Source organism: Monodelphis domestica, chromosome 1 (assembly GCF_027887165.1).
Source record: "Monodelphis domestica isolate mMonDom1 chromosome 1, mMonDom1.pri, whole genome shotgun sequence".
In the NCBI taxonomy this organism is placed as follows: domain Eukaryota; kingdom Metazoa; phylum Chordata; class Mammalia; order Didelphimorphia; family Didelphidae; genus Monodelphis; species Monodelphis domestica.
This window is the reverse complement of record NC_077227.1, coordinates 531,092,412-531,106,105: the sequence shown is the minus strand read 5'-3', so window position 1 is coordinate 531,106,105 and position 13,694 is coordinate 531,092,412. Positions and strand designations below refer to the sequence as shown.

At 36.5% G+C, this 13,694-nt stretch overlaps 1 protein-coding gene across 7 annotated transcripts in view; it reads right to left on the bottom strand.

The window, feature by feature from the left end:
* Positions 1-13,694, bottom strand: part of CENPN (centromere protein N) — a 48,350-nt gene that overhangs the window by 30,706 nt on the left and 3,950 nt on the right. For all 7 annotated transcript variants that reach the window (XR_008915492.1, XM_056813292.1, XM_056813291.1 and 4 more), the window contains exons 2-5: positions 11,392-11,566; positions 10,782-10,827; positions 8,386-8,445; positions 5,843-5,919 (exon numbers count right to left, since the gene is read on the bottom strand). Coding sequence is in view for 6 of the 7 variants with exons in the window: in XM_056813292.1 (XP_056669270.1) it covers positions 5,843-5,919; positions 8,386-8,445; positions 10,782-10,827; positions 11,392-11,562 (354 nt within the window). In the remaining variant the exon portion in view is untranslated. The remainder of the gene's footprint in view (positions 1-5,842; positions 5,920-8,385; positions 8,446-10,781; positions 10,828-11,391; positions 11,567-13,694) is intronic.

Below are 13,694 nucleotides of genomic sequence, written 5' to 3'. Positions count from 1 at the left end.
GAAGTGTCTGAGGCCAGATTTGAACCAAAGTACTCTAACTCCAGACCAGGCTCTCTATCCACTCTGCCCCTTCTTTAACAGAAAATGATCACAGACTTATTCATTAGAAATATCACACATGGAAGATGGAAAGAGAGCATATCTGGAGGCAGGGACCAACAATTAGAAGGCGATTTTAGTAGTCTAGGTGAGAAGTAATGAGAGCTTAGACCATAATGGTTGTAGTGTGAAGAAAGAGAAAGAGATAGGTATGAAAGGTATTGATGAAATCAATTAGATATGAAGGGTGAATGAATTAATAAAAAGTCATTTATTAAGCACTTACTAGGTATTTGGCACCAATGCTAAGTAATAGGGATATAAATAGAAGCAAGCAAGTCAGTCCCTATTCCCAAATACTTTATATTTGTGAATAGTGGATCAAACTTTCTTTGTCTACCAATCAGCAACTTTTAAATTAATCAGTCAAAAACTTAAGCACCTCTACTTAACACTAAGAAAGAGAATTCAAGAGTCACTTAATAGAGTAAGTTCACACCTCCAAAGGCTACTGCCACTCCCCTTGGGCCGTGCTAGGCAAATTGAAAGACTGCAATTGGTTCCTGTGAAGTGGAGGAAGGTACAGAAAGTGACAAAAGGATTATTAAAAGTCCTGAATTTCCATCCAAGGAACTTCCCTTTTGGTTTTGGCTTTTGGACTTCACCTTGTGACTTCGCCTTTTTGACTTGGCCTTCAGTCTTCTCCTTTGGAGTTTGTCTTGGGAGACTCTGCGTAAGTGAGCTGAACTGAAGAAGGAGACTCTTTCCCTGAATTCTGCATTGACTTGCTGGGTGAGTAGCTGGCCTACCTTTCCTGACTTATGGAAATTGGTTCCAGAGAGACCTTCCTTTCCTGGAGAAGTCTGCATTGGTGGAGCCCTTGCTGAAGACACCATTGGGTTCTCTGGCTGAAGATTACCAAGCCCTGTCAGGGCTGATCCAGACATTGGAACAACACTTTGGGTGATAAGTTAGACATTTCTCTACCCTCTTCTTACATTTCTCCACTTTCACTCTTTCTACCTCTTTGTAAATAGTTACTAAAAGTCAATTTGACTTCAAGCTATAATATTTTTAAATTGGCAACTAAATATTACTCTAGATCTTTCATATTAGCATAAAAACCTAAATTTTATATTCTTACATGTTCTAAAACAGGAATACAGCATATCTAAGTGGTGGTCAAGGAAAAATGTCATTATAGGACAATTGATTAACACTGTAGAGTTCATATGATTACAATGCTCATATGTAGAAAACAATAGTGCCAATCTGGTAATTGTTGGGAATTGGAAAATTCTAGTTTTTGAACCAGGATGATTATAGAAGGATGCTAGTGCCTCTCCACAGAAACAAGCAAGTTAGGAGGTTGAAATGGAAAGGAAATTGGTTGGGATGTGTTGACCAGGTGAAAATGCCAAGCAAGCAGGAGATGCAGGAATGGAGCTGTGAATCTTAAAATTTCTCAGACTACCTTGAAACATTATCTTAAGGTTATGGTTAAGGCTATTCCCCATTTTAAACAATGAAGGTACTTGATCAGGAATGTATTGGGAACTTTACATTACTCACCCATACTTAGGCATACCTTAGGGGAAGATAAAGTTGTAAAACTCCTTAGTGAACAAAGAAAGTACTTAACCCATACTTATAGTGAGGCAAAAGCCCGTAAGCTAGATCTATTTTTAGCTCTAATAGAAAAGGGTGCTAAGTACCTATGAAGGTCAAATTAATCACTAAAAGGTCAGGCAACTTGCAAGAAACAGCCTTAGCAAAGAGGTGTGAAATACTCAGAAGTTTTAGTCTACCCAGAGAAGGTGATAACAAGATGTGAATTAAGAATGGTCAGTCCTTTGGAAAACGTCTACTGTGATTGGTAGATGTGAAAAATTTAGGGGAGGTGACATAGGAGAAAATTTTCTTTAAAAGGAGGTCAGAGGCTTCTGGAATTAGTGCAGCTTAGGAAGCTGAATTGGAGTCTCTTGGTGGGCTCTCTCAGTGGCTGAAGTTAGTTGAGCTGAGGATCTGAACTGGAGGGTCTCTCTGAACACTGGAGTTTTGCTTGGAACAAATCTTGTGGTGATTAAAGACTGACTTAGTTTTCTCTCTTAAAGAGAAAGACCTAGGCCATTGGCCTAGGCCCTAGCCCTTTCCTATTATTTCCTCTTACTCTGTCTCTCTCCCTTTCTTTAATTCCTTCATTTGTTTTAATTAAAATCTCCATAAAACCCAGCTGACTTGGGTATTTCATATTTGGGAATTTTTCCCATGGCAACCACTTATTTTTTATTTAAATCAAGACACTAAAAATTATCTTTATGCTTTTGGCAATTCAAAGTCTTGAACCCATATTTTCGCGGTCACAGTTTATGGCAACCACTCTTTTGTCTGTAACAGAGCTCAAGAAAGAGATGGGTGTAAGATTTAGGGATAGCTGATGAGATCATCAAAGAGAGAATACAGAGTAAAAGGAGAGAGGTCAGAGATTCATCAAGACCTTAAGAGGTAAGAAACAGATCTAGTCCAACCTTCTCATTTTTCAGTTAAGGAAACAAGGATCCAAATTTCATATTACTCTACCTTTAAGCCAAATTAGCTTGCTCTTTCCTGAAGGCATTGTATATCTCCTGCATTCATACTCTTGCACAAGCTATCATTGATATCTAAAATGCTTTCCTTATCTTACTCCCAATCTTCATTTAAGATTTAACTTTTCTGCCAACTCCTATGCCCTTCCTGATCCATTTATTATAGCTCTTTTCTTCTTCATATTGCCTTGCTTTTATTTATCTTTACTTATTTGTATACCCCTAGTTCTTGGGAGTGGGAACTATTTTTCATTTTTGTTCTTGTGCCCTTAATGTTTTGTTCACAGTGGATTCTTAGCAAATTCTTGTTAAATTGAATTGCATAATATTATAGGAATAATTAAATAGAACAAGAAAAGGATTTTAAGCAGATTCTTCAACTTCAAATTTTGAGCCTTTTTCAATGAACTTAGTAGATCTGTCCTACCATATCATAATTATAGGATCAATGTAGGGAATAAAAGTGCTGATTTGATAATTGTTTGAGAACTAGACAAGGGATTTCAGAGGTTATCTAATCCAACCACCTTCTTACTTAACTCTTTCTATAGCAAAAATTAGTTTCTACTTAAGACAGCTGTGACAATAGAAACAGAATATGGATTTAAAATATTTTTCCTCAAAGAAATAACATCAACATGTATTCAGCATTTTAAATTTACTAAAAATTATTTAGCAGAAACACTTTTCACATAATAGGTACAGATTAGAGTTGCAGAGTGCAGACAACTGACTAATTCAACAAATAAGCAGACTTTTTTTCCCCCTTCATATGGAGATACTTATACTGTTGACCAATGTACTCTCAATTTTTTTTTTTAAGCTATGAGCAGATAACTATGCTACACAGTGTAGTGGGGCAGAGTATTTATTACACCAGAAGTCTGATCTGCCATTCACATGCTAGCTGACTTTGGGCAAAGCATTTTTCTGAGCCTCAGTTTCCTTGTAAGTAAAATAGAGAAAATAATATCTGTTAGGCCTTCCTGAGAGGGCTACTGTAAAGATAAAAGATAATATATGCAAGTGGAAGATCAAGCCTTGATAAACAATTTTAGAATTTAGTGGTATACTCAACTAAAAAACTTACAAGCTATAATCTGCTACATTTAATTATGTAAAGTTATTTTTATAGTACATTCATATTAGATATAAAAAGTAAGTGATTCATATAGTTTTAACAGTCAAACAAATTTTAACTTTTTAATTTCTTTACAGATTTTCTAATATTCATAATGGGAATCAATATAATTTTCTCTAAAACACATAGTTTACCCAAATCATAAACTCACAAGGTAAAAAAAAAAACAAAAACAAAGGCCCTGGATCTAACTCCTAATAGCCATTATTCCTTGTGGCCTCAAACTCTAGAGTAGACAGCTAAGGATATTTCATATAAAGGATAATGACATGATCATCAACTTTTAAGGGTAGGTCCAAGCCAGAAGTAATTAAATGGAAGAGGGCACAATAAAATCAAGCATTAAATCCCTGGTGTCTAATACTACTAGGGCCCAGGTTTAGGGTTAGTGAATAAGAGAATTTTGGATCCAGGGACAGCCTCTGAGAGCTAGGAAAAGGCTTTTGGCAATTAAGCTGGAGACTACATTTCTCCATGGAAACATGGAAGGTTCTTCAGAAAATGCTGAAGTCATATCCAAATTCTCAGTCATCTATATAGTAGTCACTTAATAAATATTTCTTGGATTGTTGAATTGGTCACTTTGGGGGAAGAAACCAGAGATTATCCTGCCTAATTTCTCTCTCACCGGGCACCTCAAATCATTTAAAAATTGAAAGTGGTTTATTTTCTGAGCCAATGGAAAAAGCAGTATTAATTTGATTTTAGGGCAACAGGAAGGCCTTTTCACACCCTATAACTGCCTACAAGTTGCTAATCTAAAAACTTTTAAAAGGAGAAAAAATAAAGATGGATCTAAAGGATAAGCCCATATAAGAAGCACAAATTTGTATATGTCGAAGAAATATAGCCCAATAAGTAAGCCCCATTCATAGTAAAGTATAAAATATCAGGCAAGTTTAAAATTCTTGGGATAAATCCCTTCCTGCTTTGACTAGAGAAAAGAAGACTATCTCACAGAGCCAGGCCTGTTTTTAACCTGCCTCTGTCAGCTGAGGCAGCTAGATGGTAAAATAGTCAGGAAAGCCAGTCCTGTGAAGATCAAATGAGATACACTAAGCCCAGTGTTTGCCACATAGCAGGCACTAATAAATGCTGTTCTCTTCCTTTCCCTTTCCCCCAACTATCTTCACCCTTCCACTGATGTAGGGTTTATCTTGGCCTCGATGTCTTCATACCTAAAATGAGAGGACTGGACTAGATAATCTCCAAAAATCTCTTCCAGTTCTAATATTCTAGACTCAAAATGCCTAAAAGGAACATGACCAAGAAGGGACAAAGACATGGAAAAAGGGAAGCAGGGGATGCAGATGATTAACGTTGTCTAGAGTCTAACAGAACTATTTCTACCCATCATATCTAATTTTAACTGAGAATGCACAGGAAGAGATTTTGTAGAGATATCACTGCTATGTAGAGACTTCAGTAGGAACATGTCAGCTGACTTCCCTTTCTTTTGGAGGACTAGATGATCAATTAGTCACATGGATTCAATTTAATAAGAGACTCTCAGAAAGTATCCAGTCATACTACTAACAATATGGATAGAGTGTCTGTGTAAGTTTTTAATGACATCGAGGATGTTTATAAAGGAGACATTTGTTGTTTGGCTGCCCGTAGCCACCTCAATTCCTTTAGTTCTTGAAATATGTATAGTGCTTTTTGACAAGAGTGGATATTTAAAAAGAAAAGTTAGAGTATTTTAGAAATATTATCTGAACAAATTTAGTTAATGGCACATGTAGGTCAAAGTTTTTCTGAAAGGGAGGAAAAATATTTTTATGTGGCAGAAAAAAAAGATATCTAGAGAAATTTAGAGGAATTAGCTAAGATTCCAATAATGTGTATTGATAGCAGATGATTCTAAAGGGGCAAAGAATTAAGGAAAAATGATGACATGATTAGAAGTAGAAGATAGAATGGAATGAAGAAGACTTTTAATGAAAGACATTTTTTTAGTAAGACAGTATAACATGGCAACTGAGATGTATTACCTTTATAACAAAACATGAATAAAATATAACGGCATACATATCCTCCAATTAGAATAAATATATTCATTAATATCACTTACATTTCTTAAATTTCTTTGAAGAATTTTCTTAAAAGAATCTTTAAATTCTTCCATATCAGAAAGATCAACCTCTTCACCTGTAAAAGTAACAAAGGAAAAGAATGGCACAACTACAAAGTGTGAGAGAAGAGAACAACTGTTGGGTAGGGCTAGGGACCCCAGTCTTCTGGACCTCTCTCCCAATAGCATCTGACACAGAACTACATTTTCCATCTAGCTTTTCTGTCCTCTCTGGATTTCATGAAATAGCTCCTGCAGGTATCCTCTAATTATGGACTTTTTCTGCTCAGTCTCCTTTTACTGAATCAGCATCCGCGTCATGCCCTTTACCTGAAAGTGCATCCAAACTTTTTCTTCTCTTTTTTCTTTTATACTCTTTCGTTTGGTGAGAACTTTTCAGAGTTTTAGCTCTCTACAGATGATTTTATTAGATCTACATGTTGTTCTGCCACATCTGATTTTTTTTTATTTTATTGGCTCCAAGGCAGAAGTGTGGTAAGGGCTAGGCAATGGGGGTCAAGTGACTTGCCCAGGGTCACACAGCTGGGAAGTGTCTGAGGCCAGATTTGAACCTAGGACCTCCCATCTCTAGGCCTGGCTCTCAATCCACTGAGCTACCCAGCTGCCCCCTGTCATATCTGATTCTTCAGAACCCCATTTAGGGTTTTCTTGGCAAAGATCCTGGAATGGTTTGCCATTTCCTTCTCCAGCTCACTTTACAGATGAAGAAACTGAGACAAAAAGGGTTAAGTAACTTTCCCAGATTCACACAGATAATAAATGTCTGAAAGGCAGCTAGGTGAATCAGAGGATTGAGAGCCAGGCCTACAGATGGGAGGTCTTGGGTTCAAATATGACCTCAGACACTTTCTAGCTGTGTGGTCCTGGGCAATTCACTTAGCCCTAATTACCTAGCTCTTACTATTGTTCTCTGCCTTGGCATTGATACACAGCATTGATTCTAAGATGGAATGTACGGGTTTAAAAAAGAAGGGCCTGAGACCAGATTTGAACTTGGGTCTTCCTGACTCCAGGCCAGGTACTCTATCTACCAACTGTGCCACCCAGCTACTCCCATCAGATAGATATATCCAGACCTATTGTCTCTTTAATTGTTTATTAACAATAATTGTAGTTCTATTTGTATATTAACAACTACCTATACATGTCCAAAAGAAAACTCACAATCTTTCCCTTTCTCTCAAACTTACCTTTTTTTTTTGGTCAAGATTAACACCATTCACTCTTCCATATGTCATATATCCAGCAGTTTTTGCCTCCACAGCATCTCTCAGGTACATTCCCTGTACACTCCCCACTGACAAGCCACCACTTTTGTTCCTTCATTGCTTCTCAAACTGCACTATTCCAATAGCCCCATTTGTCTCCCTGAATCAAGTCTTCCCCCTCATCCAATCCATCTTCCCTAAAGCCATCAATGTGACTGCCACAAAGCACCAGTCTGACGGTGTCAGACCCTCAGTTGATCAACTCCAGTGAGTTCCTATTACCTCTAGGATACTCTGGTGTCATCTTATCTTTCCAACCTTATTATATACATTACTCTCCTTTGTGTGCTTTTTGGGTCCAACCAAATTGGGTTTTTTGCCACAACCTCATAAATGACACGTGATCTCCTGATTAAAAGCATCTTTTTTACTGTCTATTCTGATACCTGGAATGTACCCACAATTTCTACCTCTTGGAGTCCATGGTTTCCTTCAACAGTTAGCTGAGGTGCCACCACTGCCTGAGTTCTTTCCTGGTTCACTCAGCTGTTAAAATCTTCGCCCTGAGATTATCTACTTTGTATGTATGTGTATATGTGTGTATGTATGTGTATGTACACAGGTACACATACATGTACACACATGCACATATACCACGTCTACTCAGAGCTTAGAATAGCATTCCTTCTTAGATAGGAATTCAGAAATTTCCAGGCTTCACTCCTTATTTGCCAGCCAAATCCCCAATATCATGTACACTGCCTACAAGAATCAGAGATGAAAATTAATCAGATACTCTGTAGATGTGCCTGGCTAAATGAGAACTGCCTCCACATCAGAACCCCCTCCCCCCCCAACCCTCCCCATTCTACCCCAGTAGTCCCCAGGCTTTACCCTCTAATACATCTCATGGACTTTTCTACCTCATAGAGAACCCTCCAACCCATTCCAGGTTCTGGTGACCTTCTTGGTTATATCCTTCTTTTGACTGCCCCTCTCCCTATTAGTTCATTTTAGGTTATAAGTCTCTTTTTGTGTGAGTCAGAATGGGCTACTAATTTATACTTTATTCAACAAGGACAGGCAAAAGCTCAATAAATAACTTCACAAAGAACCTATGAGCTAACCATATCTAACAAATCACACAAATACTATTATTATCAAATTACTACCATGAACCTCTATATTCATTTATCTTTCTACAAAGAGGTGATTAATTTTGAGAACACACATTTCTGAGGAATATGCAGTCTGATTTTAAATACCCAACATATCAATTACAATTATTCAGTCTAGGATTGCAATATCACATACCTGGGAATTTAGTCATTTCATAAACAGTCCATATTTTCCTGTTTGGGCAAGTTTGATGATCTGAAAAGGGGAGGAAAATGAAAATACTTGAATTTTATTATAAGTCTGAAAATATTTGGTCCTAAATACTCAATGTACTAGTTCATAAAATAAATTATACATAATTTGCATAAATATATGTATAATTTATATACATAAATACATATTGGTCTCTCTTGAAGATGTATTCTATAGAGATTACTTTAAAACTCTTATGAGTAAATAAAAAGAATATGGAAAAATTATTTCCTGTGACAAAGTATTTATGTTTATTCTTAAACATCTCAAAATATTGGTCTTAAGAGTTGGAAAAGCTAGTTCAAGACTTCAGCCAAACACTGGAGAGGAAAGTGCTTGTTTAAGACACATGACCTCTTTGAACAAATGAAGAAGACTTCTAGTTCATGTTGTTGTGAGGAAAGCAAATTTAAAGTGTCAAATAAATATGAGTTATTTATTCTATTTTCACATAGTTTTTTGGAACTTTAAAAAATAGCAGGCCCTCATCATACTCAAAATTACAGCAAAAATGGTAATAACTCATTTATCTAATGGGTAATGGGAGTTTGTTATTTTAGATAACTGTCTTCCAGATAAAGATTACCAGTATAAAAAACTTTTTTAAAACTATATATTAGGAAAATTCTTCTAAGATAGAGTACACATTTCCCTGCTTTCTTAGAAAGAGAACATTAATCAATACCTTGCCTTTTAAAAAATTATAACTATTGTTATATTACGTATTAAAGTAGTGATAACCTCAGATGGTGAGTCTTTAGGGTAGGGAAGTTTCCTCTTGGAATAAAAAGACCCCAATTTTTCCCCCTCTCTATAAAATCTTATCTGTTTCTTACAGTTTTTCTAATTCCTTTCATTAGCTATTACTTGTAGTATTCAGTTTCTGCTTCTACTAGGCCCACTTAATTTAAGATTATAGAGTGACATATCAAATTATCAAGCTCTTTCAAACTGTAAATAAGGTAAGAATAAATGGTCTCAAGAGTGATTCACCTAAGGACTCATCTTTTCTTTTTCCTAAGGCTCAACTCCATGAAAATTAAGCTAGGTTTTCCCTAAAAGGTATTTAAGGTTTTAAGACTTAATTGGTTCAAGGGAATAAGGCTTGGGTTGTTGATGAAACTTCCAGCTCACCAGAGCAGAAAAGCAATGGCCCCTCTCTGAGGCTTTCAACCACCAGTGAGCATCACTACTCTGCCCAGTGGAATCACTGACTTATGCCCAATTAAAATCCTTTCCCAGCTCTAAAAGCCCTTTCTCTACAATGCATAAATAAACCTCCTTTTGTTAACTGTTAGATGAATTACAAGTGTCTCATTAAGTTTCAATCTCAAACCTAACTTATCAGTTGGGCCTAAATCAGGTTCTGCCAAACATAAAATGATAACGGTAAGCATTTGTACGAAGTTTGCAAAGCAATTTACATAAGCTATCTGATTTGATTTATACAATAATCCTGTAAGGTAAATCCTATTACTATCATCATTTTATAGAAGAAGAAGCTAAGGCTGAGGGAAAAATCAAAGTGACTTGCCCAAAGTCACGAACAAGCAAATGTCTGAGGTAGGATTTACTGACTTGGACTTTATATTTTATCCACTGTACTAGCTGGCTCCCCTCTAAGTACCTATTGAAGGAGGAAATATTAAGTGTAGATCAATGATAGAAAAAGTAGTTACAGAAGTATTAAGATCCATGATGATAACCAAGAACAAATTCTTGGGGAAAAATACTAACAACCAGAATAGTATTTAGTAAAGAATATAGTACCAACTAGAGGTAGCTAGATAAATACCTCAAGGAGAGAAAGCTTGACCTGGGGTCAGGAAAAGTCAAGTTCAAATTTGGCCTCAGATATTCACTAGTTTTGTGACCCTCAACAAGTTACTTAACTGCTGTCTGCCTTTAGTTTCCTCATCTGTAAAATCAGAGTAATAATAATAACTACCTCCCTTGGGTTGTTGAGAGGATAAAATGTGATATTTGTAAAGCACTTTGCAACTCTTAAAGCTTGACATAAATGCTAGCTAATAACTGAAAAAAATATTTTTGAAATCTGATTAAATAAGGCAACAGATTTCAAATGGATAAGTTAAAAACATAAATGAGTTTTTGAAATCCATCTACCAAGGGCAGGAAGGTAGCATACGGGATAGAGCACCAGACCTGGAGTCCAAAGGACCTGAGTTCAAAAATGGCCTCAGCCATTTCCTAGTTGTGTGACCTTGGGCAAATCACTTAACCTCATTTGCCTAGCCCTTGCCCTTCTGTCTTAGAGTTGTTACCAAGACAGAAAATAAGGGTTAAAAAAAAAAACAAAAGAAATGCATGTAACTTACAAATTATGTCTAAAATTGCAGCTTCTTTCATACTTGTACGTTTCTTCTAAAAGACAAAGTAGAAAATTTGGAGAAAAAAGGGTCAGATTGATTTTCTCATTCACAGCACATAAATTAGATCTTAATACATTATTAATATTTATTTTTCTCTCCATTGGGTCTCTAAACCTTCTTTTTGCTTCATTAAGTGCCCAATTCTTGTGCCCAATATACTATATTTATTCAACCTCTCTCCCACCAACTTAATTCCTACCCACTGCTTTAATATTTTAATTACATGCATTTACATCATTTGGTATATAGAGACATAACTAAATGGGTTAAAACTGATGTATTCACATTTTTTAAAAAAGCCTTTGCAACTTCCAGATTCCCACAAAGTGGCCAATACTTTTAATTTGCAGCCTTATTAAAGTAACAAAGTATCGTGAGCATATACGCTTACATATGGATTTCATTGTGATATTAATGAATTATTTTGTTCTTGGCTCCATTACTATCTTTTGTTAATACCAGGAAAATTATTTTTAAAGGTTTTTTGTTTTTGCACCATTCCCTTTATCTCCCCTATGTCTCCACAGTGCTAATAACACCAGTTAATAATTATTACCTGACAAAGCTCAACCACATCCTGAGAAAGACTTTCCTTGCACTGGTGAAGTTTTATGGTCTCCAGTTGACTTTCTGGGAGAAAGTTCCATATTTTCAGAATTTTCAATATATCAACTGCCGGGATTTTCAGGAGAGTCCTCCTGATAAACTCAGCAACAATCTCATCCATCTCTCTGACATTTCAAAGGAAAAAAAAAGAGGAACTATTAGCAAAACATCTATAAAACAGGATTTTAAAAGGATTACATAATTTGGACTTTCTTTAATACATAATTATTTTGCATCTGATCTTCTGAGTTCACTCCTAAACATCTGCTTTCACTCAAAGAATCCCTAGACATTTTATCCCACCATCGTATTACTTATTTCCCTCTCAGTTGCATATGTGAAAGAATATAAAAGAATACAAAACCTGAATAAAGTATATACACTTCAATAATTAAAAAGTTTATCTCAGTGAATATAATTCCTCCAGCAAAATGACAAGGTTCTTAGAATAATGTTGGACTGAACTGAATTAGCTAGGTTCATCAGGCAACAAAGTCCCTTATTGGACTGACGCTTGATCTCCATGTCGTTATCTACCTAGGCATCAACTGCTACAAAGTATTAAGATATGTCTAAATAAGTCTTTTGAGATCATTTCATTTCCTTTGATCTCCTACCTAAGGATCCATCCAGTGCAGCCCACTATTCCCCATCCTAGTCACCTCCTTCCTGCCACACCTCATTCAGGTACTTCCATATATATTCTCAAACCATATTTCTAACTTCTCCTGCCTGCTATAAGACAGACCGTCCAGGATACAAAACTACATCCTGTCATGAGGATCAACCTGGAGGGAGAATCTTAATAGCCTAATCACACGCTTCCCAAAAAGAACTTCTCACCAAACACTGATATTCTGCCTGGACTCAGTCCTCAATAGCTAGCATACTCCCACCCTCCTTCCATATGCTCTTTATTTCAGTGATCTGGAATCCTTTGTTGTCAATATAAAAGCCCTGTTAACCTTGTTTCCCACTGCTCTATCCCTCACTTCCATACTATGAACTTTAAATTACTCCACCCTACTTAGATCTTAGTTTATGGAGAAGATGAAATTGTAATCTCGTGATTGAACAATGAAGGTACTTAGTTCTTACTTTATAGTGAAGCTAGAACTTTAAGCTAAGTCTATTTTAAGATCTTAATACAAAAAGGTTAAGTAACTAACAAAAGGTGAAATTAACAAAGAAGTGTTAAATAACTCAAAAGATACAATCTAATCAAAGAAAATGAGAACTAAAAAATGGGCAGTCCTGGAGAAAAGCCTCTGATATGATTAGTAGACATGAACATTTAGAGGAGGGGACAAAAGAGTAAAAGGTCTATATATTTCAAGTTATTTCCTCTCTCTGGGACTTTTGGCAGCGGAGAGGTGGCTGGTGGCAGTGTGCTGGGCCTTTCGGCATCTTGGCATGGCTACAGCTATTATCTGGTTTGGTGGTGAGTTTCTAGCTGAGTTTTTCCTCCTTTACTTTCCAAACTTTATCCTCTTGGAAGCCTCTAATCTCCTTAAGAGACCTAGCAGCAGAGATCTTGAACTCCCCCTGGCACAGGCCTGGGGGGAGAAATCCTATACCCTCTTCCCTCTTTCTCCTTAAATCTTTCCCGCTATATTAATTAAAATTACCACAAATTTCCAGACTGACTTGGGTATTTTATTTGGGATTTTTTCCCTGGCAACCAATTAATTTAGATTTGTCATAAATGTAAAATATTCTTAATAATACTCCCAAGAACATCCAACTCCAAATCTGCTCAGCTATCTACTATGTGGTCCCTGGAATACCTGCTCTATAATTAGTAAATTTGCTCCCATTTTAAACATTTTCTAATTCTTCCCATCTTCAAGTACTCACTAAAGACTTGGTTCCCTTCTGATGATACTGAATCTTAGCCACCTTCTATATCCTTCCCTGCTGCCTACACACATACCCATGTCTCTCCTATCAGTCTACTTTCTAAACTTTCAAATTATGTCTTAACTCTCCCTGCCCATTTTTACCATACTTTACCAAAAGTGTAAGCACCCCACTCACATTTGTTTGGGGGAGGTCTGTGACCCATGTGTGCAATAGTGGGTGATGATTTAGAATCAACTGACTGCCTTCTGGGCAGTCCTAAGCAAAGTTTTAGCTGTAATTGGTAGAGGTGGAGGAAGGCACAGGAAGTGATGCAAAAGAAGTGTACTTAAAAAGGAGTTACAACTTCCTGTGAGGACTTCTGGAGTTCTTCGTGCTTGGGACTTCTGAGTG